Below are 27,546 nucleotides of genomic sequence, written 5' to 3'. Positions count from 1 at the left end.
CTAGTGACGGTCATAGGCAGTGGCAGCAGTGGGAGGGGCCGAGCCTCTCGATGCGGCACTATAATAATAAGGGGAACCTGAAAGTTAACAGAAGAACGAGCCATTTGAAACAACAACAAACAGATCATGAAGTGCCATCTCCTAAATGAAACCACGTCAATGAACGAATCATGATATTCGTGAATAAAACCAGTCACAAGATTGTCCACAATAATAATAATGTTAATAATAGCTGTAGTAGATGTAGTTAAAAGTAGTAGTTGTAGTAGTATGTTTGTATTTCAGCTTTCACATTAATCCACAGTTAATGGGTGCCCTATTACTTCTCCCGTACTCACTTAGTAATGCTGGGTTGCTGAATCGCCAGGCTTCATTATAGGTTGTGTACTGCGGATGACTGTAGGGGTTCCCCGAAAACTCACTCCCTGAAAAACAAAACAACAAATCAATTAGCATTTCAATGCGTCAAACCGTTACCTTTTTCACATGCAGTCATTTCTCATCATTCAAACAGGATGCAATTTGAGGGGAGAATGATAGTCATCTCTGTGCGGCCAGTCAAGCAAGTAATTTATTTCTTTTTCATTTCACTTAAGTGATGCAACGCCGAACAATGCAGGGTGCAACACCGAAGGCGGCTTTCCCTGTCCCATTTACAGATATCTGCACATTTTGAACTCTCCAGTATATTCCACACCATTTTCCTAAACACCTAATGGTATTTTAGAGTCTCATATGCATACATTCTTCTTTTTTGGTATCGTGCGATAAATCTTACGGCCTTTGTTTAAGAAAAATTAACGACTTCAATCTGAAACCGGTCCACTGTCAGGTCTAATGTTTTGCACATCAGAATTTCATTGCACAGGATCCAACATAGGACGTGTCAGTGGGCCCTGCTGTTGGTTCAACATGTTTCTTTTTTTATGAGACAATAAAGGCCAGATTTTATATGAAGCTGGTGAGGAATGGCTTTTGCTTTAACTGTGTTTTGGACCTGTCACTAAATCTCAACGGTTGTAGGCCGGATGAATGGGTTATAATGCATAACCACCAGCCGTGGGATTAAGGCTCTCATCTTTTGCTTTGTGATACAAGAAAACAAATGAAAGCAATAAAAGCATGCTTCACTCCATGTCTTGCCCCCCACCCCACCCCACCCCGGATTTTCTCACCTAGATTCTGGTTAGTAAGATTCACAAGTAAAGAAAAAGAAAATAACAGGAATTTGCAGTGCAAGTGGAGTATGGGCACAACTGCTTTTTCGACCGTTAGCAGGCGCCGTTTACTAACATAAAAGTGACAAACAAGTATGGAGTGTTTTAATTGTCTGGTGTTGCATAACTGAATTAAATGGAAAAAAATATAAGTGTCAACATTATGTCAGCAGTGCTCACTGGAGGAAAAGTGGATTCTCTGGTCTTTTGATGCATCATGTGATTGGTTAATAATATGCTAACACAGCTGTGCACTTGATAGGTTTCTCTTTCCACATGGGTTAATCACCTGAAAGGCAAAGTGCCGGCCCCGGTGCAGCTGTGCTGGTCTGTGTGTGTGTGTGTGTGTGTGTGTGTGTGTGTGTGTGTGTGTGTGTGTGTGTGTGTGTGTAAGGGTATTATAGTGGTGGTGGTGGGTCTTAAGAAACAGGAGCGCAACTCCAAAGCATGCATCTCTCTGCATTGTCAAGAAGGGAAACCCTGGCCTGACCTCCTCAGAGAGATAGCAATTTGAATATTTACCGCGTTCCCATACTTCTGTCTTTTGACCCTTAACTGTTTGCTGTGAACCTGAACTGCAGGTTAAGTAGCGGGGGAAAGGGATATGCTCTGGAGCGCAGAGGCTGGGAAGTGCAGGGACGACTAAGAAGTGCTGTTTATTGACGGCCGGTGAGAGCTGCAACGCGGGAAGATAATGAGCCAATAAGGGAGGGGGGGGGGTAAGAAGGAAGGGACGGTGGCGAGGGAAAGTGTCCTCTTCCCTGTCTCTGCTCACTTATTCAGCCTGTCTAATCCAATCATACACTAGGAACTAATACAGGGATGTGTGTGCCTCTTAGCCCATGGGTCAATATTCACTGCCTTCATGTGTAATTTGGCGCTACGGTCTCCTCCGCGTGCTTCTTAGACACCACATTTGTTCCTTTTTGAGAGCAATGCCATCTGTTAAATAAAGCCCAAGTATGATGAGACCCCGGTTAATTTCCTTCTTACTTACCAGGAACCATTCCAGCGAGCGTGGAGGTTGGGTAGCTGCCCTGGCCTGTAGGGGGAACGTGAGGGGGATACCCAGGTAAGGTTGTGTTGGCCATATCCCGACCTGCAGAGAGAAAAACATTAGATAAACTGGGATTATTTTCAGCGTTCAAAGTCACACCTAAAAATGCACATTTTTCACAGACACATGCCATAAACTGTAATATTGTATGTCAAGGCAATCAGCATGGTTGAAAATCACAACCCCGTCACCTTTCCTGTGGAGTGATTTGTAACTTTACAGACAAATATAATCGTTACTGCTGCGCTATTCAAATACTAAAGGCTTTGTGTCTTCAGTCTGACAGAACCTTCTAACACTGTCAGTCAACACGAACCATATTAGTCTGTCTCTCCAAAACTAAAAGATAAAACAGGCAGACAGGAAGCAAATAAATTCTACACCTTTAAGACCATTCACTATTCAGACCCGTCTATAAATACAGCACCTCAGATGAACTCCGTAAGCCTCCCCTATTTTCCACTACTAAGGCTAGCAAGCGGCTACAGAGACCAAGTGCACCGCCACTGGCCCCTCTACAGAGCGCCACTCGGCCGGGTGCAGATGCTCCATATTCAGCTTTGTAATTGGGAATGACGGTTGGGTGTTCTCCCCAAGCCTACGGGATGTTTGGGCCGCCGCACGTAGCCCCAATCTGGCCGGGACTAGGGTGGAAGAGGCCCCCGCAACATTGTCAGCAATGAGGGCCACTTGTGCTCAAAGGGCAAACCCTCTACCAAAGGAGCTTTAATGAGGAAGCCGCTAGCTGTAATTCAGCATAATACCACAATACACACTGTTGTGTTACCAAAGAAAGGAGCAGTTATCCACTGTTACTGTGCATTGTAAATAAAAATTATCTATCGATACAGCGAAGTAAACCCAATTTTTTCCCTGGGCGAAAGAAAATGGTGAAGAAAAGTCAACCAAATATTATAAGGTACCCCTTTTGGCACCTTGATTGGATTTGGGAATTATTGGAGGCCATGGGGAGGCGTGATGAGTTCATGTACTGTCCCGTGGTTGGAAGGTCACACTTTCAGGTCCCTGCTACAGCCGGTACACCCTTCTTTTGCCTTCACGACGGAGACTATGAACAACTAATGGCTGACGTTGCCATCTCATCCCTCTGCTTAAACAAATACAAGGGTGTGCTTGTTAGAGAAATCCAAATATGAACAACTTACACAGCGGCTAATAAGAGGGGTGCTCTCAATTTCACCCCTTGAAATCAAGTAAATCTAGTAAAACTTATGCTCCTGTCTTATGCCTTTTGCACATAGCTACAATGATTTCAGAATCCCTATTTTATTGGTAATGTGACAGCATTGGTACAACAAAAAGATTTTCCTAAAAAACAACAAAGCTATTGATTAGTATTGCTAACAAAAGTCAAATTTCTTTGTATGCACTGGCAACTTGTTTAATTAGGATGGGATTGGTGAGGATGGGTGGAGTTGGATGCAGGGTGGGGGATAAGATAACCTCTTTGTGTAATGAAGTACCTGCTAGTATAGTAGTTTGTCAAGCAGACAGGGTATGAAAGGGCTGTTGTGAAAAGTGAAACAGCAGGATGGCAGGGCTGGAGGTCCATAAGGCCCAAGACTGCTAGGGAGGAAGACAAGGAGGAAGGGGAGGAGGAGAGAGGCGGGGGCGTGGTGGAGGCCTCCTATGGCTCTTGCTTAATGTTAGTTGATAATGAATGGATGAAGGCCTCTGCCAGGATGCAAGACAGATGCACACAGACCAAATATAAGAGACAGCGACACATAGGTCATGCTTGGCCATGTCAGCAATGCACTCACATCCATACAAATGCAAAACACACACCTACATACCACACTTGGATAACTATAGATGACTATAGTTACGAGTAACTAGATGACTATCTGTATTCATCTGGAAATAGACGACGTACTGCTTTCTGCAACAATTTGCAAGGTGCGTCTTTTGGTGAGAGGACTTAAATCGAATGGCCAAAGTATTGAGAGCTTTAGAAAGAAGAACGAGGTTGTGCTGGGCCTTTCATTTACAAGAGGAATTAGTTAGCTACGAACCAGAGCACCTAATTCAAAAGACGCTGTGGGGTCCGGCAGGGGTGGAGGGGAGTGTGTGTGTGTGTGTGTGTGTGTGTGTGTGTGTGTGTGTGTGTGTGTGTGTGTGTGTGTGTGTGTGTGTGTGTGTGTGTGTGTGTGTTTAATAACTTTCAAATAAAAGTCATGTCATGCATTGGTCACATTTTGCTGAATTTTGCTGACACAACAGCTGAAGTAGATGATTCAAAATGTGGAGGTAAGTGGGCATACTTTATTATCATGCAAAACTATCTTAAAGTCCCCATGACATCAAAATAGATATTTAAGTTTTTTTTATCATATCCCTCTTGCACTGATCACCACCTATACGCCAGTATCTTGCCCAACAATAACAACAACAAAAAAAGTCGTTTTGAAGGTATTTTAGAGTTTGTCATTTTCTGGAAAACGATAATAAAACGTTGACTCTTCCTGCACTCGGGGGCGTATACTAATTTTGCGTCCAATGAAACGCTTTCTCGAATTTCTTTGGCCCTCCCCCCATGACTATAAATTCTGCCAGTTACCGACCGGCGCACTGGACCTATGAGCTAGCTAGCAGTTATGTGTCGTCACTGTGTTTTTAGTTGCGCTAACTCCCGCAACGCAACCCCCTGGTGGGTCCCCTCGGTTGGGGAGATCCGTGAGAAGGGCCCGGTACGTGTCCACAGTCGCTGCTGCACACCGCCGTGCCTAGTCCCCTCCGCCAGCCCGCTTCCTCGTGTCTGTACTTGATCTACTCGCCCTACCGGGCGTTATTATTTTTCGCACCTGGATTCCGGGAAGACCCGCCCCTACGCTATCTCTGATTGGCTAACCCTATCCCTAACCTTAACCAACCTAATCAACGGAGGCAACGAGTAATAGCCAATCAGAGGCAGAGTTCCCGGAATGCGGGTCGGAAAAAAAACAAGGCCCCTATCGGATGTGATCGGGGTCCTGCGACTACAGATAACATCACTACTTTACGCATTATGATTGGGTAGGGGCTAGTTCAGTTTAGGAACAGCGGGAAACAGTAGATTGACGTTAGACGCAGCTTGGGGCTTCGGCCCTCGCACCTTTACTAACCAACTTTATGTCAATGTGCATTGTAAAAAACACACAGCTAAGTAGCTAGCAACATAATCCGTGACGTCATATGTAGTCGAAGGACCCCGAGTCGATATTGCACGCAAGCAGAAATGGACCCCACACCGACACGGCGTCAAATGTCATCTCGCGGGGCCCCCTCTCATCTGCGGCGCAATTGGCTACTGTAAACGCCAATCAATATCCGTGACAAGTCCCTCCCTAGCTTCCTGTTTTTACAGGAAACACATAAATATGCGAAATCAAATAGCACTCTGCTAGCCGTTTCGTGGCGTCTCCCCTCTTACAAGAGCTGAGTATTGGAAGTTCAAGTGGTAGCAGTGGATATTATTCCTACTTCAAATGAGTGTCTCCTCCCTAATTTAATGCCAAAGTAAGTAACGAATGATGATGAAAAAAAAGAAATCACAAAACGTTCACCAAAATCGGGAAAAACATTAAGTGTTTTTACAAATTGTTTCTATCTATCCCCCCCCCCCCGGTGATGGCCTGGCGGCCTGTCCAGGGTGTCTCCCCACCTGCCGCCCACTGACTGCTGGGATAGGATCTCTGCTCTAGGATCTCCGCGACCCTGAGAGCAGGATAAGCGGTTTGGATAGTGGATGGATGGATGGATATCTGATATGTACAATATGTAACTGGTAACCACATCATTCTTCATGCCTTCTTACAGCTGAATAATAACACTGACCTAGTGATCACTGAGGTTCTTAAGTCTCATGGGGTGTTACGTTAGTACATTTTGCTAGGTGTGGTTCAGCTCAAGAGCATAAAACCTGTCGCAATTTCCCCCTAAAAAGTTGCTCATTAAACATAACCTCATCTTGAAATGAATATAAATTGTGAAGCACATATTCCTTATTCTGACCTTGGTTTGAGGCAATCAAAGAAAGGTTTGCGATCATCAATTTTCGGAGCTCAAATTTCCAAGAGCGGGATTTGACTTTTTCAGGTTATCCAGTTTGTTCCCCAAAGAAAAGCTTATGTCTTGCATCATCAGGATAAGATTAAAACACACCTTGTGATAAAACACTGGGAACTGTGAGTTAACAGAGCCAGAGGCAGATCAATTGTCTCTTTATTGATTATAGCGGACATTTAGGAGCAAGGTTCCACCAAAGGCTGTTTTCGATTCATGGACACAACACGTCACACGTTTCTCATTCACCAGCTGCTGCAATGAAATGTAATAAATCACAGATGTATGCATGGAAAGTTTTTGCCATTAAGATATCTCTTTTATACTGTTTGGCCTGGCCGCGACAGTCACAGCCCCCAAATGAATCATGTTTTTGTTTATTCTGAAGATACAGTCGGATACGATGGCCAACTGCTCTGTGACTGTTGCTTTATGTCCCCTCTTTCAGAGAGGCACCAGTTGGGAGAGCTGTCTGTACAGCAATGATAGCCTCATTAGCTGCTTCCTAACCATTGTTGTTTTACAACAGAGATGTGTGTCCAGATTCTCATTAAAAGATGGGCTTCTTTATATTGCCTACTTCCACTGACAGTCCCCTTGGATTGCATGCCAGCAAATCAAGCTATTTATTTCGCTATGCCCTCTTTTACCTCCCTGCGCAAATCAATTCAAAGATTTTTTGGTTTGCTGTTACGAAAGCCCGTTGATTTTTGTCTTAATTTTGAGAAGTGGCTTGGAACAGGGTCTATTGAGCTGGGAAACACAGTACTATCTGCGCTCGATTTGCATTAAAAGTATTAAAAAATAAAGTTGCGTTACTTGTTGGAGATGCATTGGACTATGGCAGGCCTTTGCCAAAGCAGAATTTTGGTAAAAACAACTTCATAAAGTATGCAACTTCATTGATTGACTGATAAAGTAAGCAGGCTACAGAAAGATGGACCTCATGGTACACACCGCTGGCACTTTCTCACATGTAACACTTGCACAAAGTGGTACGAGCATTTTGCTGTTCCCAGGAAAGCTTCAATAAGAAAAACAGATCCAGGTTTTCTTTTCTCTCAGTTGATAATAATGTGACAATAAACATCGCCCCATTATGTATGGCAATTACATTTGCACCACATTTGCTCCTTATAGCACAAAATTGGGTGACCTTCTTTTCATTTGGCACTGGGGTAAAGTCATTTGTGAATGACTCTTTTGCTCGCAAGAGTATTAAATTTACCATGACAGGGACACCTTCATGTTTTGCTTCAACAACAACCAAAAATCTTTGACCTCCATTTTCTAGGCTATATGCAGAATGGGGCAATTTATCACCAGCCCAAAATCTCTGCACCGTAATTAATTACAACTAAGTAAAGAATGTTTGGAGAGCCAAATTGCTTTAATTCCCCAAACAACGGCTGAAAGTCATTCATTATCAAATGTGTGCTCAAAGGTTAGTTTGCTTTTGTGAAGACGAAATAAGCATTAATTTCGAAGCCTGGGCCCCAGGTTCCCCTGTGGTAGGTGCGGCAAGTGGTTTGTCATTGGGTCACACATCACTGATGGCAGGTTGGCCGTCTGATCGCTGCACTCCACTCACTGGACAACAGCAGGTCCCGGCGCTCTCTGAGAGCACTCACTTCGCCCCTTTAATTGAACATTATGTGTAAAAGTTTGCATGAGCGTCTCACCAGGAGAGAGAGAGAGAGAGCGAGAGAGAGAGAGAGAGAGAGGGAGAGAGAGAGAGAGAGAGAAAGAATACACAAAAAAAACTTTTGTTCCTAATGAATGTTGGAGATAAAGTCCAATTGAGTCCATGGAGGCACCTGTTAACGGCCCTTGAGGAGGAGAGGTGTCATTGACACGAGGAGTTTAGGCCCCTGGAGGCTCCCATTAACAAGCCCTGTGGGGAATATGTTTGAAGACTCTTTAGTATGCGCTGACTTAGCGGAGATGTGTAAAACTCCCGTTGAATGCCCGGGGGGTGGGGAGGGGGGTTGGTGTTTAAAGACAGCTCAAAGTTTGAAGCACCGTTGCGAAAACACAGGAGGGCCGAGTAATTTCAGGAAATAAAGAAACCCACAATGGAAATGGTGGACAATTGGCCATATCAAGGCCATCTCTCCATTTATTTTTTTAAGATACACAAAAAGTACCGAGCTCCTCCTTCCGCTATTCATAAATTCATCCAAGGCTCACGCTATATGAATTTTAAGCAGTTTCAGTGAACAAGAATAAGAAGCACTTGAGATGAAATCCATCTCTCGGAGGGAATTCATCAAAGAAATTACTTCCCATATCAACAATAGAAATTACCTCACAATATGCAATTGTCCCATCCACATATTCATGGAACCCTTTGGTGTTTTTATGGGGTAATAGGGACTATTTAGTAGGTAATACAGCATTAATGTGGAGGAGAGGGAGCGAAAAAAACTGTTTTAATGGAAGTGGCTTCTTGCCTCTGAATTTCGATGATGTGCACAATGCCCTTAAATCCCTTTCTTATTTGAGGCTGCTCTGCAGGTACTTTAGAGCCCTAATAGGATAAGCAGAGGACACAAAAGATTTCTATCTCTCGACCCTCTCTGTTCACCGAGGATCCTGATCTCTGGCAATGAGCACTTCATGAATCATTCATTTTTAATAGATTATGCAAATTCCCGGACATAAAATCAACAAGATCAATAACCGCTGGCATTTTAATTGGTGTTCGAAAACATTCTAAGAGTGAACATAATCTCCAGTTCTTCCTCCCGTAAAGGCACAATTAATTTGAAATTGGATCTCGGCCTAAATGCTGCAGATAATTTACTACTTCTTGCTTGGCTTAAAATTCCTCTGCCAGGCTTATCGCCTGCAAGCAAAGTGTAATGCTCAGCCATTAGAGAGACCACACACCTGAATATCACCTATTATCCATGCAGCCACAGAGGGAAAACCAAGCAGAGGAAGCTGCTAAGCAAATACTAATTACATGCAGGAAGTCAAAATGATGTTTGCTCCTCTGGTTTGACCTCTACTATTTTCTGTCTGTCTCCAGTGGGATGTACCTTGGGCATGGATACGGAGATTATCTCCACATCTCTTAAATACACAAACATCGAGCAAGGTTTTTAAAGAAACACATGCCATCGCCTTCATGTAAATTGGCAGATAAGTTTGATTCTTTTTTGTTTGTTTACTTTTCTAACTTTTATCCTTTACACGGCACATAACTGCACCGAGGGGAAGCCTTCGGTGGCGAGTTGAACTGAGACGCATACGCTGGAAAAGCATCCCAGGTGCAAACAAAGCCACCTGTCTGTCTGCAGTGAGGTAGCCGGACGAGGCCTGCTTTCATAGGGCCATCAGGGCACAAAGGACAAACGCACACCTTTCTTCTCACGCGGCCTGCCTTACAGGGAAAATCTACCTCCCACATATTAATGAGAAAAGGGGCCCTTTCTTCTCTCATAAGACGCCATGGCTATCATTTGAGGAGGGGGCCGCCGCAATTTTCAATCACCCTGTCCTCCCCCATGCAGTTACTCGTTGCCTTTGATGGCTGCTGCATAATTATATGAATTCTAATAAAAGCTCTGTATATTAATCTCGGGGCCCCGACAGTAATCGTAAACTTTCAGTAAACTTAACCTTCTTCTCGGTAATAACACGGCAACAATGAAACAATATTTCAATTAGCCCGGCAGTCATTAACTGTGACAAGGAGATTGGAAGACAAAGGAGAGAGGGGCAGGGAGGGGAAAAGAGAGAGAGAGAGCGAGAGAGTGACAGAGTAAGATATAAACAGACAGACTGAGGCGGGAGGGGGGGCGTTGGAGTTAGGTGGAAGAGATGCAGAGGCGTATTTCGCCAAGGTGGATCAGAAAGCAACAACGCGATCCGCTAAGTCTTGACAAGACTCGGGCGAACAAATCACAAGTGCACACCGGCGGGGTGGCAACAAAGCAGTCACTCCCGGTGGCGTCGCGAGACCTTGCTGCGATACGCGGAGTCATAGTTCTGATGTGCTGACACCAAAGGTCCTTGTCCAAAAGTGACTGAACAGCATGTCCACCCCCTCCCCCCCCGCCCTCCGGCACCTCTTATTGCCCTGCCTGCTCAGCAAATTTGAGATGGAGGACAGCCGCTAAACGTTCCAGCTTTTACTGCAGTGTTGTACCACCTTTTCAGCTCAGAGTCAAAGAGAAATGTAACCCCCCCCCCACAAAAAATCTTCACACTTACTTTCTGTTTTTTTTTTTAAGTTGAATTTTATTTTTTTTTGAATAGTTCCCGTCAATGCATTGTAAGTTGAGCAGCGCGGTTGTGGATTTTTTTTTTCTTGTTCTTGCATTTGATTTTTTTTTTCATACAGTTTTTAAAACGATAATCCCCTCAGCCGAAGCTGTGGCTTGGCAGCGTAATGGCGTTACTGCATGGCACTTGATCTTACCTACAGGGTAGCTTTGTGACACGCTGGGGCCCAGGTCTGGGTTGGCGCTGGAGGATAAACTGGGTTTGACTTCGTCCAGGCCGGAATTCAGGGCAGGCAGCGAGTACTCATTAGCCTGGGAAAAGGGGGGAGAAAAAAAAAAAGAAAGAAAGAAAAAAAAGACAGTTGAATCATTACACAACCAAACAATACCTAGATGGAAATCCTCCCTTCCCTGCCTTCGTTAAGCATTCCACATAGGCCCGTGCACATATAAATTTGTATGAGAGCATTGTGTGTGTGTGTGTGTGTGTGTGTGTGTGTGTGTGTGTGTGTGTGTGTGTTCACGCTGCAGGGTGGCAGTTCAAGCATATCATGAATGTATTTTGGTATTGTCTGAGAGGAAGTGGGATTTTGAGATGAGTGAAAAGCCAAGGCGTCAGCTGGCCCTTTGTGCTTGACTGCAGTCCTAGCCCTGATCAGCCAAGGGAGAAAGCAGTTCTGCTTTGTTACAGGCACACCATGTGGCACTGTATGAGAGACACCATTCACCTTTTTTGCTTTTAATTTCCAAACCTAAACAACCTATATGTCGAGCTGCTCCTCGCCACTGAATGGGAGTACTCATGTCGCTTGCGTCTCCTGTCACCGTTTACCAACGGCTGAGCTGATAACAGGCTACCACTGGTGGTAAGGTTATTCATACAGCTCCGTGGTACACTTGTTTCTGTTTAACATGGAAGAATATCTTCCATTACTGTTCAGAACTCAGCCGCAAATACTTGCCAACTTGCCAGTTTTTTTTTGGAATATCTCTTTGTGTTTGTGTTGTAAACATGTCATGGCAGATGTTTTCAGCTTTTTCTCTTTCTTTTTTTTTTTTTAATGAGATGAAACTTCCGACGTCTCCGTGTTGACAATGTTTGTCCAAAGCCCTGTGTGTGTGTGTGTGTGTGTGTGTGTGTGTGTGTGTGTGTGTGTGTGTGTGTGTGTGTGTGTGTGTGTGTGAGCGGTTCGGTGGGCTGCACTCCCACAGGGGGGACGCCTGTGACCCCACTCTTGTCTGCCACTATCACCGATAAACTCTAATTGTCTGCTACAACTGTTCGCTGGCACAATGTCGGATGTTTTCCTCTATTCTTGAAGGCTTCAGACGCCGAACAGACGTTTTATCATGCAGATAAAGGGCAGGGTGGTGGTGGTGGTGGTGTGTGTGTGTGTGTGTGTGTGCGCGTGTGTGTGTGCGGAAACTGAAAAGATAGATTTGAAAAGGATGACCAACTGGCTAGCAGAAGTGTGGGAGGGGTGAATCCATTCAGTTTTGCATCTCCAGAATGGGTTTTTAATGCCCCGCTACAGAACCCAGACACTAGCTAATAGGGCCACATTTTCCGGGGGGGGGGGGGGGGGGGGTGAGGAACCCATGAAGGGAAAAGTGCTCTGATTAATATTGCATTAAATTAAAGCTGATTTTTCTGGACTGTTCCTGGCCTCCTTTTTTTTTTAACTGGCCTCTTTTTTTTTTCTTTTTTTTTTAGCCCGCCCCCTTTCCCTCTCTGCCTTTTAATACTCTATCTGACGCTCTTTGTGATTGCAAGTCATTTCCAATTCGTTTTGGTATTGATCTTCCAGTAGAAATCAGTTTTGTAATTAGCTGCAAATTAGGCCCTCTTCTGGAGGTGAGGCCTGTCCCACTGATTTATCACCTGCGTAATTCGCCCCGATTGGAGAGAAATTAAAATGAACTCAATTAGGGCAATTGCTTTTGCTTTATGGGCCTGACTTATAGTTTCGCGGGAGAAATTAATCGTCTCTTGTTGTTTATGGTACAATGAAAGTAAATAAAAGTTATCCATTGTAATAAGCCCGGAGCTTGGCATGGGAAGACACGAGGTCCTCTGGCTATCTAATGTGGTCATGGGGTCAGCTGCTCGGCATGGTTTCTGTACCATAAAGTTGTTGAAATCCAAATATTATGGAGATATATGAAGGGTTTTCCGCGTGTTATTTTTCATAATTCATCAATTTGATAAATGCGGCTCAACGTTAAACTGCTAAAACCACTGGAGCAGCGGTTTTAGCAGTTTTAACTAATGCATGTGCAATGCACTATTGCAGGAAGAAAGCCGTAGTTGAATAACAGCGAAAATGAAGAAAGAAAAAAAAAATCTAGGTATTGATTAATTTGATGTTGCCCTCACTGTTATTCTCAATTATAGGGGATCCAAGGAATGCGTTTTTCATCACAAAATCAATATCATGTGGGAGTTTTCCTAGTGATCCCTCCAGCATTTCACATGCTGGGTTGTAATCCACTGGAAGGATTTCTCTGACCATCTCATACATTTGCATATTTGCTCTTGGTATTATTCTTGTGGACGAGAAGGACAGGTATTTGTTTTAGCCGAAACTGAAATGGCCACACATGCAGTATTCATAGTATGAATGTGAACAAAGGGGTTTTGCTGTACCAACCTGTTCGGGTTTGATATGCTCCGAGGAAGGGAAGACGTCGGGGTACGATGGGCGTTCGAAGACCCGGTCCAGAGCTTCCAGCTGCTGCTGAGTGAAGGCATCAGCCCTCAGGTGTTTCCGTAAACTCTCCACACTACCCTGAGAATCACTGTTTGGACCAGAACCATCTGAACCATCTACAAGAGAGGAGAGCAACAGTGGAGATGCTGATCCCTGGAAGCTGGCCTCCACTTCAAGGAGCTGTGTGCACGTTCTATTCTCCTCACGGCTCTTTTTATTTGTTTATCTAGTTATATTTTTTCTCTCTCTCTCTCTCTCTCTCTCTCTCTCTCTGAACCACTGCTGCGAGGAGTCTGAGGAGGATAGATAAGGGATGGAGTGAAGATTCAGCCCGAGATGTTTTTTTTTGGGGGGGATTTTTTAAAACATTTTTCTTCTTCCATTTCTATAACACATCTTAACAGCTTTGGTGGGCCACTGGCTACAGTACAAGCTCACCAGCTTTATTTCCCTGTCTGGGAATCTGCCCCAACAACAACGCCTCCCCCCCTCACCTCCCCCATCCCCACCCACCAGCCACCAGCCACAACCACCACCATCCTCCCACATCCCCCCCAGCAGTATTAACACCATCATGATGTGAAAGCCCCGTGGTAATTGATGGATTACCATCACTTGCAAATATATACATGTTGTGGCAACCATGTATATTAATGAAAGCAGCAGCTAGTGCATTATGACGCTTTTTTTACTCAAGGCGGATGATTTTCTTGTTTTCTCTTTTTTTTTACCCCCCCCCCACACAACTCCAACCCCCCCCAATCCCCCGCCCGCCATCCAGCATCGCCACATACACATACACATCCCTCCTCCATCCTCTCCCCGAGCCCTCTCGTGTTCACCGAAATCACACGCTGAGTTTTTCTTTCTTTCTTTCTTTCTTTTTTTTAAAGACACAATTTCCCTTTCACAGTTTAATACTTCCTTTCATTCTCTGTGAGTATGGTTCCATTTGGCAACGGCGGTGGAGGACAAGAGGCTGAATAAAATTGTAAAGTCGAGTTCAATCATCTCTCCTGGGGACGAGCTCTCCCAAACACAGGCGTTCTCTCCCGACTCCTGACCCGATTACCCCGACCGGTGGGGAGAAGGGTGCCTTCGCTTTTCGCTTTGTCACTTGTGTGTTGACACTTTAAGCCCTGCGTAGACACACCATAACCCTCCCATCCCCCCCTCCCTCAACCAACACCACCCACTACCACCACCACCTTCTCTTCTCCTCTCCTCTCTGGATTTGAACCGCCCTGCCAACCTCCCTCTTTTCCTCCCTGTTTTCCTCTCCGCCGAAGTCTTATCCCCGGCCGGCCGGCCGGTCCTCCATCCCAACACCCCCCACCCCACCCCACCCACCTTTCCCCGTCTGTCGGCCCTCCTCCCCGGACCCCGGCCAGCCTCAGCAGCTCCCTTGCAAATCTGTCATTCTAAATTTGCAGCAGATTATGTTCTCTCCTCAGCAGGAGAGTGGTGATCTATGATATGCAAGGCCTCTATTGATTGCCTGATCGGGTGGCGGGAGGGAGCTGAAATGAACTTGGAATGAACATCATGCCTCAACTCATTGTGCGTATAATACTCTACTTAATCCCACATTTTTCTCTGCCACGGAATTCAATTGATCAATCATGTCTCTGTGATAGTACCATTTGGGAGGGTTATTGCCATTCTATACGACTGCTTGACCTTTTTTTTTTTCTTCTTCTCCCACAGGCTGAGGCCAAAGGATGAACCTTACACCCGTGAAGAACTAAACATTTCGAAATGCTATAAAAAGACATTTGGGACTGTATTTCCCATGTGCGCTTACAGACTGTGTGTGGCTGTGAGGTGAATTTGTTGAATGCGCACGTTGCAAGGCGTGTGCTTATTAAGATAGCCCACAATTAGTTGGACGAAAGTTTGCAAACCTAAGTTGAGGTCAGTGGTTGGTACTTTTTTATGTTTACAAATTAGTGAAGTTGAATTTTACTTTCAGGGAATCATCAGTTGTGTTGCTTAGCATGAAGGATAGGGTCTGAAAAACAGATCAACTCTCTATTTTGTCAAGACCGATGCTGCTGTGTAGTGTAAACTATGTCCGTGTCATCTGAACGCCATGATATGAGCACGTCTCCCCCCCCACCCCCACCCCTTTTTCTCCCCAGCTGTATCTGGCCAATTACCCCACTCTTCCGAACCGTCCCACTCACTGCTCCACCCCCTCTGCCAATCCTGGGAGGGCTGCAGACTACCACACGCCTCCTCCGATACATGTGGAGTCGCCAGCTGCTTCTTTTCACCTGACAGTTTCGCCAGGGGGGCATAGCGCGTGGGAGGATCACGCTATTCCTCCCCAGTTCCCCCTCCCCCTCTGAACAGGCACCCCGACCGACCAGAGGAGGCGCTAGTGCAGTGACCAGGACACATACTCTCATCCGGCTTCCCACCTACAGACAAGGCCAATTGTGTCTGTAGGGGCACCCGACCAAGCCGGAGGTAACATGGGGATTCGAACCGGCGATCCCCGTGATGGTAGGCAATGGAATAGACCGCCACGCCACCTGAACGAGCACATGTCTTTATACCGTTTTTGAAACTTGAGCAGGCAGGTGTTGGTTGTTGTTTTATCAAGCTCAGTAGTTCTTTGTGGTACCCGAGCAAATAGAGTTGTTAATTACTTTCCATCATCCAGCCTGAGTAGCAAGCGTGATCAATATCCCCACATTTGTCATTCTACGCTGTGGGACACACTTCCCACACCTTAGACAACCTGTCTCAACCTGCATACACACTTCTCATCCCGTTCACATCAAGGAGACAGTCCCATCTGCTCTCCTCGCCAGTATACCCGTTACATCTGTAAATTACATGGATCGCACCTCTGACAATTCTGCAATTATTGTATTTTTGTGATGAAGGGACATTGTGACATTTAGAAGCTTTATGTCGCTGCGTAATTACCCTTTCTGAGGGTTTATAAGTCCATTTCGTTTTATGCATCCTTAATGTGCCGGAGCAAATTGTACCACGCAGACGCCACAAGAAATCAGACGTGCACAAACCGACCGGCTTCCCCTACCCCGATCTAAACGCCGCGATGTTGATGTTTCCCCGTCGGCCGGTTACGCAGCAGTACAGTGGCAGCAGCCAGTGACCACACACGGCGGCTTTGTTTGTGTGTGCTCCGTGGCTCGCCGATGCTTTGGCCATTTATTGATCATTGGTGGAGTTGAGTGTATTCATCTTGACAACGGTCCGTATTAACACCCTAGTAACGAGGGAGCAGCCTCTATCAGATCCGATAACAAGCTCTATAAAGCGGACTCCTCTCTGCGGGTTTGGCACCCAGAGGTCACGACCCCTCGTAGGAAGCTTAGCCGATGCAGTCCCGGGGCCGGGAGTGAGACTGGCTGACTGCTCGCCACAAAAAAATAAGGAAAGAATAATGAATACGAGACATGTGAATGAAGATAAGGAAGAGTGTGATGAGATTTTGCGTATAGCAGTTGCCAAAATGAGGACTTTCTTTCGGGAAACGTCGCATTTTTTTTATGCGTACACATTTGAGCTGAGAGGTTACAACACGATGAAATCCCAACCGCCATCGTCTTGTTAGAGGCACAGGAAGGTGAGCTGGCACCTTGAGGTCACGAAATCCCCTCTCAAATGAATGAGCTTATTCCCCTCATCTGCTCCGTGTTTAAATAACATGTCAACATACATGCACTCATGTTCCCTCAACACTGCTGTGTGTTTTGTTGCAATGCACCTCCATAATTTACCGCCTGATTCAATTTTTTTTTGCACTTAACCAAAATCAAATTAAGGCTCATTTGCGACAAATTGGAAGAGCTCAGATGCATTTCGCTAATTAACTGCTTTGATTGCGTAAACGGAATCAAACGCTGTCAATGGGATGCATTGTGCTGCATGTGCTGCGAGTCACACGAGGCAGACAAGGAGAAGTTCAGATAGGTAGCTGTGATTAACTGTGAGACTCGGAGAGGAACAGTCTGGAGAGGCGGTTACACCGCTCACTTCAGGCCATTAATTCACCGTGATGTTCTGGGGCATTTAAAGGCTTTATTAATCTAATTTGGGGGTGCGGTTCATTGTGCTGTCTGTCTGACATTACGCTGTGAACTGGCTTCCTGTATTGCTTCTCGCTCTCACCCAAACAGATGCCGAGACACAGAGCAGGGCCCGGTTCTGGCCCGCTCCATCGCTCATCTCCGCTTACTGTTCACTCTTCCCGCTGTGCACGGAGGTGAGAAACGATCATTTCAACAGCTACCGGAGTGCAGAATCACGCCCGCCCCGATTTGTCAGCGGCCATTGTCCTCGGCCTTTGAAAATAGACGATCATCGTCTTATCAGGAAATTTCTCTTTTGGCGTTTCTCTCATAAATCGAGAAGAAAGACTAGGACAAAGCAAATGAGCTTTAAAGATGGCTGAAACTAAGAATCGCCCGATTGTGCGGTTTGCGGGCGACTATTGAAAGATAGGTGATGAGACTCTGAAAGATTCGACACACTCCATGGGTTAGCATTCTCCCCATTGACCATTGCATGTTCTCAAGAAAGCCTGCAGCCAACACGATCCGGCTTTTGAGAATATTCACTGATGACAATTACTTGAACAAAGACATTTATGAAAGCAACGGAACTTGCACTCGTCATTGCACATATTACCCCACATGTTTTGCACAATAATCACAGTAAACTATTTTACTTAAGTTTCTTCATATGTAGGATAGAATTGTAGCATATTTTCCTTTGTCTCGGCTCAGCCCTACACCGCCAGGACCAGCGGGGGTGGTGGGGCTGGGAGAGAGGGGGGTGGGGGGTGGGAGGTGATGGGCTCGGATGTTAATCTGTGAGGTAATAGCTTTTCTCTGCAGAATTGCAAATTCTCATATATGTCACTTCGCAAGGCACGCGGACAGCCATGGTCACCGAAGATACAATCTCCAGGGGTCTCCCACCCCCCCACCCCCCACTCCATCAGCCACAATAGCGGCCGAGTGTAACATGCTACTTTTAATTTGCAATAACACATGACGATAGCAGATTAATGGGTCTTATGACACCTGTGTCCCTGAAGCTCCTCTTCTGGAGACCCAGTGTACATAACGTGTGTCACACTACATTATCTCTACATCCCTCCTGTAATAGGGACCTTTTCTTAAGGGCACTACTTGGACTTGGAACTTAGGAGCTGTCTCCCCGCTTGGCAGAGAGCCACAGCGCAGCCTAAAACAAATACTCTGGGCTACTCAGCCAATCCATTTCAGCCCCCCCACCCCTCCCATCCACCCCCGCTTCATTCCCCCCTCCTTTCCTTTGCTCATTTTTGTTCATGTTTTCAGCTCTTGATAATGACTGCTTGTGCCATAATCATCATGGGGCTTACCAAGTTAAATAGGGCTCAGGCATTCTCCGAGCCACGGTGCAAGCGGGAAAATATAATCTAGACATTAACCGACGACAGACCACGGCCTACTGAGAGGTGCACAATAAGCCCGAATAACAAACAAGGCGGTCTTCAAGCGAAAGACAAATGACAGGAACATCATGATGATTGCCCAAATTAGTAGAATTAGAAATTCTCACGGATAAAAAAAAGAAAAAGAAGAAGCTGAATCTGTAGAGAAACAGTTTCCCGGCCAACTCAAATACAGGTAATTGTTTGGTAAGGTGCACTTTTAAAAGGGTAGACAAAAAGCAACAAGACAAAGCTACCGAGGAGCGTTACGTTGTATATAATATACCATCCCTACGAGCCATGGCTGGAGGTGAGACATCGTTTCTGCAGCATTGTTTTGATTCTGTTTGAGCAGACAATGCCTGAGGTTTGTTCGGTTTGGAAAGATAGAGTATCCCTGACCCCGCGGTTCCAGGTGGACACCAACTGGCTGGGGAGGGTGAGAGAGTATATAAGAACCACAGCCAACCTCACCGCTGTCGCCACCCCCTTACCCTGACACAAATAAACACACACACACATACACACACAGACATGCATGTGCACACACACATACACACAGATGTGCATGTGCACACACACACGTACTTAGATGTGCGTATGCACACATACACACGTGCATGTGCACACACATACACACAGATGTGCATGTGCACACATACGTATAGCCATGCATGTGCAAACACATGCACACACACACACACACACGTACTTAGATGTGCATGTGCACACACATACACACACATGCATGCGAGCACAGCTTTCTCCTCTTTTATCGTAATGCTGGCTGAGCACCTAAATCACAGAAATGGCAGCACATCAGGGGGATCATTTGAGACTGAATAGCCATAGAAACATGGTGCTGTCACCTAGAGGACCTCCACAAAACGGGGTCTCTCTCTCTCTCTCTCTCTCTCTCTCTCTCTCTCTCTCTCTCTCTCTCTCGCTCTCGCTCTCGCTCTTTTTCACACACACATACCTTATTCCTCTCCATGCCCTTTAATACCTCTTTGCCCTTCAGTGGCAATCTGCATAGAAATGTGTGCATTCTATCATTCAGTGACTAGACATTACACCCTGGATAATACGAGAGGTCCTAGAATGACTGAAAATGAACTCTTGGAAATACCAGACGTTTGCATTATGCCTCGCGATTGCATCTCTTACAGGGAGAGACTTGATTATGTCATTTGCCATGTCCACGTCATGCTGGTTTTTATATCTTCGCCAGGAAATCTACCTCTGACAGGCCATTAGTCATCCTCCCTCCCTGCGCACACATAAAACATCAATTCCACTCAATATCCCGCAAATCCTGCACCTCTCTCAAATGCCAGAACAAAGAACAGGGCTGTGTAAACTGCCGCCGTGCCCTGATTAGCTCTCATTCCCAAACACGGCAGAAATAAGGGACTCATTCCCCACCCTGTTTGAGATAACTGCCCCGTTTGGGAGAGCCGTGTACCTCCACACTGTACATGCCTCCTAACGTGGCGGGGACTGCGAGTGCATCCGTTTAGCTATTCTCATCAGCTGCTTATGTGGTGACATTAAGGAGGCCTATTGCTTACAGAACCAATAATCTCTATTGCCTCAGGCGCACTGCGTCCACCGGCCCACTACTTCAACAGAGGAAGTGAATGTACCTCTGCTGAAAACCCTTTCTCCTGACTGGCCTGTGTGGTTGGCTACATCATCTTGACACTTAATTATCTAAAGCCTCTTAATCACTTCCATAAAGATTAATTGCAGGAGACAACAGCGGAGGTCATGTCTTCAAATCAAAAGACTCCATGCTGGACTGACACAGCAGTGTAACACTGCTCAGATTTGGACGTTTTATAACGTCCACACCTCAGACCACAAAAAAGAAAAACAAAATGGATTTAACTCTGTAGTTGGGTGGGGGTGGGAGGGTAAGGGGGTGGGTGGTGGGGTGTTATGGTGTATCTGTGCAGGTGTGAGGTGTTCTTGACAATACAATCGCCAAAAAAACAAAAACAAAAAAAACAAAAAGCTACTGAAAAAGGCCCTGAATAGTAGCATTTACCTGAGCGGTTTGAGATAAGGGGTTTTTAAGGGTTATGTAAGGGGTTGTAACACATTCTTTTCTCCTACCTTCGTCTCGTTTCCTCTTTTCGCCGTTTGATCGTGGAATACCCAGAATGCCGTTGATGGAGTACGACCCAACAGGGTCATTGGATGCACTTGTTACGGGCGGAGAAGCTGTACTTGGTACTGGGGGGGGACAGTAAAATCAGATGATGGCTTGTTTCAACGTGAATGTGTTGCATATGTTACAGCTTGTTCTGAGGGACCGAGAGGCTGTTTTGTACCTACCTATGGTGTGGCCTGGCGTGGACAGGGACGTGCCATCAGGGGATGGATGGAAAGCCTGCTGGACTTTTGTTCGGATGATCCTGTATAATAAGGGAGAGCAGACGTCACCGCTGACCTAAACGACCTGGTTTCCAAAACAATTCCCATTTGATCCCGTGATGAGCTGATTACCGGTGTACTATGACGTGCACCGAGAATCAAATGTACGGGCAGGGATATTGTGCGCAGCTCATTCATAACAAAGGGATCTGTCCAGCGGTTGGTGGGCTCTACTTTTATGGTGAAGTACAGAGAAAAGTCTTCATTGCACTTTTGGTCGGAGTGATCCTGCAAACAAAGCATGAAATCACATCAATTCACCTCAATGATCAGCTTCACTGACTCTACCTGGCCCACACTAATCAGCACTCTCTCTCTCTCTCTCTTTCCCCCCGTCCCTCTTTGTCTCCCTCTCCCCCACTCTTTCTCTCCCCCTCCCACCCTCTCTCTCTCTCTCTCCCCCCCCTCTCTTTCTCCCATTATGGAGGGGTTTTCATTGGGGTATCTGAAACCGCTGGCCCCTTTGCCTCCCAGATCAAACATCTCTGTAGGACCAGCAGCCCCGAGTGCCAATGCGGATGAGGTTGTATTGATCGGGGCTTGGGGAGAAAAAGTTGGGGATTAGTCACACGGGCAAACAGATGCAAATAGAAAGCTATAAATTATATGTGACAGGAAAGCAATAGTTCCTTATTGCCTTGCACAAGCTTACGCCAGCATTAGATTCCTTTAATCTGAATGGCACTTGGGGAGAAAGGGAGCTGTCACAATAATTTGTAAACTTTAAAACAATTCATCATGTATGACACGGGACCTGTTTCACCACACGAGCAAGCGAAGTCGGTTGGGGGGCCTTTGGCAAACGCATGGGCGAAGTTCAATTTGTACACAAATCCGCCGTGATTGCTTCTTTTATACAAATTTTTAAGCCGGCTTCGATTCCTGAGAATGGAAATAAAAATTAAATCTCACCGCGTTCACGTGTAACTGATAAACGACGCCACCCAGGTGGGAGATTTTACATCTGGCAAAACTTGTCTATATTGTGTTTTTTTTTTGTGTGTCTGGAGAGGCTCCTGTATTATCCGGAGATGCATCAGACGACTTGAGACCATTCAGAGTGTCAGACAGGCTGCAAAGGACACATCAAACATCGTCCAAAAAAAGAAAAAAAAAAAAAAATCTCCTTGGGGGCAAAGCTACCCAGCAACCGGCCTTTCCAGAGACCACATATTGATGTTTTAATTTTTTCACATCTCTCCATAACAGTTATTCGACCCCTTGACTTGTGTGTGCTATATAAATTCAAAGACTTTATCTGGTATCCCTGTTCTTGATATTGAATAAGCAATTTGGGAGAATGAATTAATGACTTGGCTGTTTGCAGAAAATCCCCTGAAGAAATATTAAAATTGCTTTACTTCTGAATCAATAGTATTGAGCGCCATTGGGAACCTTTTTTATGTCTACTAGCAGGGCGCCGTTACTCGTCGGGTGGTTCCTTGCGGTGGCCCAGACACACGCTACAACACTACTTCTGTAGCATTTAATAATGCATGCAGGGGGAAAAGTGTTTAAATAGCACATCCTCTTTGTCAACAGTCCTGAGGTCAGACCGTCTGCCGGGGAGACCTGCTAGCCCAAGTCAAAGCCATCCATCTAGAGGAGACCCTGGCTCTAGTCTCCTCACCTTTATCTTAACCGCGTTTTGCTGGGAAACACCCCCTCTGTGTTCCCCCCTGTGAATGATGGGCCCAGTCTAAACAACGGGGGGAAGTGGGTACTTGGCCATTGTCATCGCCGTTGCAAACTGAGATGAGCTAAGCGACTGTCATGTTCATCCTACCAGACACAACCCAAGGTGTACTAATACTATAATCTAACCCGATATTCAGCCTAAAATGTAAGTCGAAAGGCTCATGTTTGTGTTTCGTGTGCTTGTGTGTGTACACATTATTTCTCTGCATGCCTCATTGTGTGTTTTTGCTCACGTGAATGTGTGTGTGTGTGGCAATGGAGTGAGGATGTTGAGATTGAACACGAAATCTTACAGTTCATCTGCTAAATAGGCTGATTTGTGAAGAAAATAAATATTCAGCCTCGCACAATGGCAGGAATTCAAAGTAGACTCTCAGGTTTTGGATAATAGAATTACAGTCCTTCATATTCACAATTTAATTTCCCACATAAACAAAGATACGTGAGGTTTCCCAGTCCAAACTAGAAAGCTTTAATTAGAAATGGGGGGGGGGGGAGGAAAGAAAAAAAAACTTTATAGCCACCTTTTAATGATATTATTGTACATTTTGAATTTATCACATACATGTGTCTGAGCCTCCTTAAATGGGGCTTTTTAAGCAACCACGAACCATGAAATGAATTTTCTTCAGCCTTCTCTATTTAAAAGATGTCTTGTGTGAAGCTGTCCATGCTCTCCCATCAGCTCATTAAAATGTAATGCTGATGCTGGCTCTATGGAACAGTGCCTCTTAACCAAAGTTCATCACCGGGGATCTCTGGCGAGGGGGGGGGGCGCTTCTCCTCCTCTTAGACATGCCCCTCAATAGTTAAAGTAGCAAGATGTGGCCAGATGCGGTGAGAGGATTGAGAGCCAGTGCAATTTTGAAATTTTGAACACAATTTTGAACGCCGATTACCTACACGATAAATTAGCCCATCATTTGGACAAGCACCGCATACTACATACTACATGCTACATAGTACATACTGCATATGACATACTACACCCTACATACTACATACAGCATACTACATACTATAGGCTCCCATGGAGATAGATCGCTGCTTTATGACAATTCTGAGCACAATCAAACAATCGACTTCGACAAAACACTTTCTTAAACGCTGATATGATGCAGCGTTAACCAAAAATGACATAACGCCGCAGAAAAAGTTGTAATTTCTGAATTTATATTAAGACCCCAACCCCCCCTCCCGCTTCCAACCCCATGGACAAATTGAGAAACATTTCCCCCCACTTTAACTGAACACACGCACCTGTCACCCCCAGAATAGAGGCTAAAATAAAACCGCTATCAGCAGTCCTGAAGAATGGATTTTCATTGGACACACACACACACACACACACACACAAATAATAACATTGTGTAGCGTTTTCCAGCAGCCAGCTGTGTTGGTCTAACTAGTTTCCACCAAAAAAAATAACAAGCCCCACCTTTTATAGGGCTCGTGCGGAGTCTGTTTCGTATGGGTAGTGAATGGCCCTCTCCCTTTTATTTTTTTTTATTTCCAACCCCACACATTAGATGTGCTAAAGAAAAGGGCCCTGCTTTTATTATAGTGCCACGGGATCCGGTCCCGGAATATTGATCGGTTTTCATCTCGACAGATTCGCTCAGTCCTATAGATGTACTGCTGATTGTTGAGGGAGGCTGCTCTGAGAGATTGAATTGCACCTCTGAGACCACCCCTGGATGGAGGGGATGAAAAAAGAGAAAAGAAAAGTTGGTCAAACTATATTCTGCTGTGAGAAGAGTCCGGCGGGGGGGGGGGGCGGATGTTCGCGTGACGCACGCGATTTTCACTGGTCTCTGAAGTAGCGACGCGTGCATGCACGCACGCACGACGCAACCCGTTTATATGGGAAGGACCGATAGCTGACTCTGCAGAGGCCGTGTTCGATCCCTAAACACCAGCTCCCATGGCGTGCATTGGGTCAACACGATCTCAGCGAAGTTAATCACACTATAGGCTCATATGCGATAGGAAATGGGCTCTGTTATTATTATTGTTGTTGTTGTTAGTTGGTTCCAGTGTTTCGCTTGAGTGAGGGACGTCTTACCTGTTAATTGACGAGACGCTGGGAACAGTGTCGTTGTCGCAGATGCCCTCTGCTAACAGTCTGTCTCGTATCTCCCAGGCAAACATGGTCGGGTTTTGTCTCTTGTAATCTGCTATTTTATCCACAACCTTCGGAGTGGCCACTTTGGGTTTAGACCCCCCAATCACTCCTGGTTTTATACTGCCGGTTTCGTAGTACCTGCATTAAATAATAAATGAAGAAATAAACCAACAAACAAATGAATAACGGCGACATTACGGTGTGTGTTAACCGAAAATATACACCCTCCGTCTTGCTTGGATGGAATTATGAATTCTGTGCGTGCGAGTGATGAAGCTATTTATTTAACCGCGTGTGTTGGTAAAAAAATCAATCCGCGAAAAAAATAATCCCACATTAGAATATTATGCGCGCGCGTATCAAGACGGGGAACGATACCTCGACGGGAAGCTGTTCATTAAGACGGTGTCAAACTGTATTCTCAAGCACAAATAAACCGAAACATGCAAAACTTAATAGGACACCGAAACGGCCTTAAAGAGGAACAGGATAACCCAAATCATATTTTCGAAAGGAATATATATATATATATATATATATATATATATATATATATATATATACATACATACGGTATGTGCACAAATAGCTTGAACACAACGTATATTTTGCATACCACGGGGTATGCTTTCACATCTAACCCCCCTCCTCCTTTTTTTTTATTCCCAGTAATTTCTACTCCGAGTTGCCCTGCATGTTTTCTGCTGTCTGCAGGAATCGGAGGACACTGCGTGCATGCACGGTGTCTGTCTGAAGTGTCAGAGGTTCAAGACCGACATGCATTTTCTTTCTCTCTCTCTCTCTCTCTCTCTCTCTCTCTCTCTCTCTCTCTCTCTCTCTCTCTCTCTCTCTCTCTCTCGCTCACCCCCCCCCGCTCTCTCTCTCTCTTACCTGCCCAGAATTTTGCTGACACAGCCGTGACTGACCCGCAGCTGTCTCGAGATGTCGCAGGGTCTCACCCCTTGGTGGGCCAGCTCCACGATCCTCTGCCTCACCACGTCGGGTAGGGGTCTGCCATTGACAAACACCCCGCCTAGCTGGTTCACACCTCCGTGCCCTACGTGGGATACAACAGCACGGAGAGAAGAGCATAACATTACATACCGTTTGTAGACAGACAGACAAGACAGATAGACACGCCGCAACCCCCCCCCCACCCCGACGAAGACGACGACGAAGGCCCACGCACGTTGACTCATATTCATTTTGAAACATTTTGTGAACTGGGTAAATAGTCCCTGGAAATAAGCAGACTTATGGGTAAAGGGAATTTATTTCGTAAGAGTAAATCGGCTTGTTTTATTATTATTATTATTATTCCATAATAATAATAATAATTATTATTATTATTATTATTGATGACAAGGTAGCTTATGTTACGCTAACATTTTATTCAGTACTACAGAAAGATAAAATATCAGTCTTAGTAAAATAAATAGTATTATTACGGCTGGGATAAGCCAATTAAGACTATTACACAAAATACATTTTGCACAGGACCTTAATGTGGCCAACTCATTTATATACTCAGTATATCTACTCGGATAACAGTATATATACTGAGTCGATATACTTAGTTTATATTCCTTTTTATATACTGAGTAGATAGGGTGTCTATCTGATAGTTTTAAACGTGCAACAACGCTGATTTAAATACGGTTCATCCTTATTTTGTTAACACTTTAAAGTATCCCGTAACTTAACATCACAAACTAGTACACACATCACATCTATAATAATAATAATAATAATTATTATTATTATTATTATTATTGTTATTATATTTTCTTGACCGATGTAAGGCTCTGGATGGGCGTTAAGATGCATACTCGTTCATTTTCCCTCCTCGGCAATTTTAAATTATTGAACAAGGTTCGATCACTCATATTACATATTACGTTCATATTACATATTACGTTGTAAATGAAGAAGGTATCAATTATTCAAACACGTTGGCTCAATTAGAAACAAAACAAATTATAATAACCAAATCGGACTGTTTCTGTGATGTTTTGAAATAAAACGTTATTAGCACAAGTATTTTTTAAGTATTGTACATAAGCTATAACCTGTCTACCCCGCAGGCTGACGTGTAGGATATAACACGCCGTCACCTGTAAATTACAGTATTCGTCCATAACACATCCGTCTCAAGACTCCTGCCAGCACGCCCCTTTGTTTGTTTGTTTGTTCACTCAACTTACAGCAGTTCACATGCGACACATTGAGAACATCAGTACTGACTATAGGCTGACTTAGAGGACGTCGGTACTGTTGTCGGTACGCGGAGACATGCAGGCAAATAAAGGCGGTTTGTCGGCGCAAATAAGCATTAAGGTAACACTATGCACCGCCTCCTCCTCCTCCTCCTCTTCCTCCTACTACTATACAGGCCTGTGTAATGGCTGTGGGAGAGAGACTCAAACTCGCATTATCGTGTTTAATAAGCCCACGCAGGCATGCCGGGACGGGACGAGAGTGCGAGGCTGTATACTTACGGTGCATGGCCGAGAAGGGGTCTGCCTTGCAGTGAATATCCAT

At 45.1% G+C, this 27,546-nt stretch overlaps 1 protein-coding gene across 1 annotated transcript; it reads right to left on the bottom strand.

Annotated features, from left to right (window-relative positions):
• On the bottom strand, positions 1-27,546 carry pax2b (paired box 2b). The gene is made up of 10 exons (XM_056296958.1): positions 27,504-27,546; positions 25,897-26,062; positions 24,946-25,143; positions 21,084-21,163; positions 20,862-20,981; positions 13,223-13,398; positions 10,769-10,883; positions 2,215-2,316; positions 339-425; positions 1-77 (listed from the first exon to the last, which is right to left on the bottom strand). Exons 1-10 carry the CDS (start codon positions 27,544-27,546, stop codon positions 1-3), a joined length of 1,164 nt encoding a protein of 387 aa, XP_056152933.1.

Source organism: Lampris incognitus, chromosome 17 (assembly GCF_029633865.1).
Source record: "Lampris incognitus isolate fLamInc1 chromosome 17, fLamInc1.hap2, whole genome shotgun sequence".
NCBI lineage: Eukaryota > Metazoa > Chordata > Actinopteri > Lampriformes > Lampridae > Lampris > Lampris incognitus.
This window is presented reverse-complemented; position numbering and strand designations above follow the sequence as displayed.

What these genes read in the sequence shown, in the direction of transcription:
- pax2b (XM_056296958.1), bottom strand. Translation starts at nt 27,546, where the DNA reads ATGGATATTCACTGCAAGGCAGACCCCTTCTCGGCCATGCACC. An exon ending in CACGCCAGGCCACACCATAG is followed by an intron (nt 20,982 to 21,083) that starts GTAGGTACAAAA and finishes GTCCCCCCCCAG; the next exon opens with TACCAAGTACAGCTTCTCCG. An exon ending in AGCATATCAAACCCGAACAG is followed by an intron (nt 10,884 to 13,222) that starts GTTGGTACAGCA and finishes CCCTTTTCCCAG; the next exon opens with GCTAATGAGTACTCGCTGCC.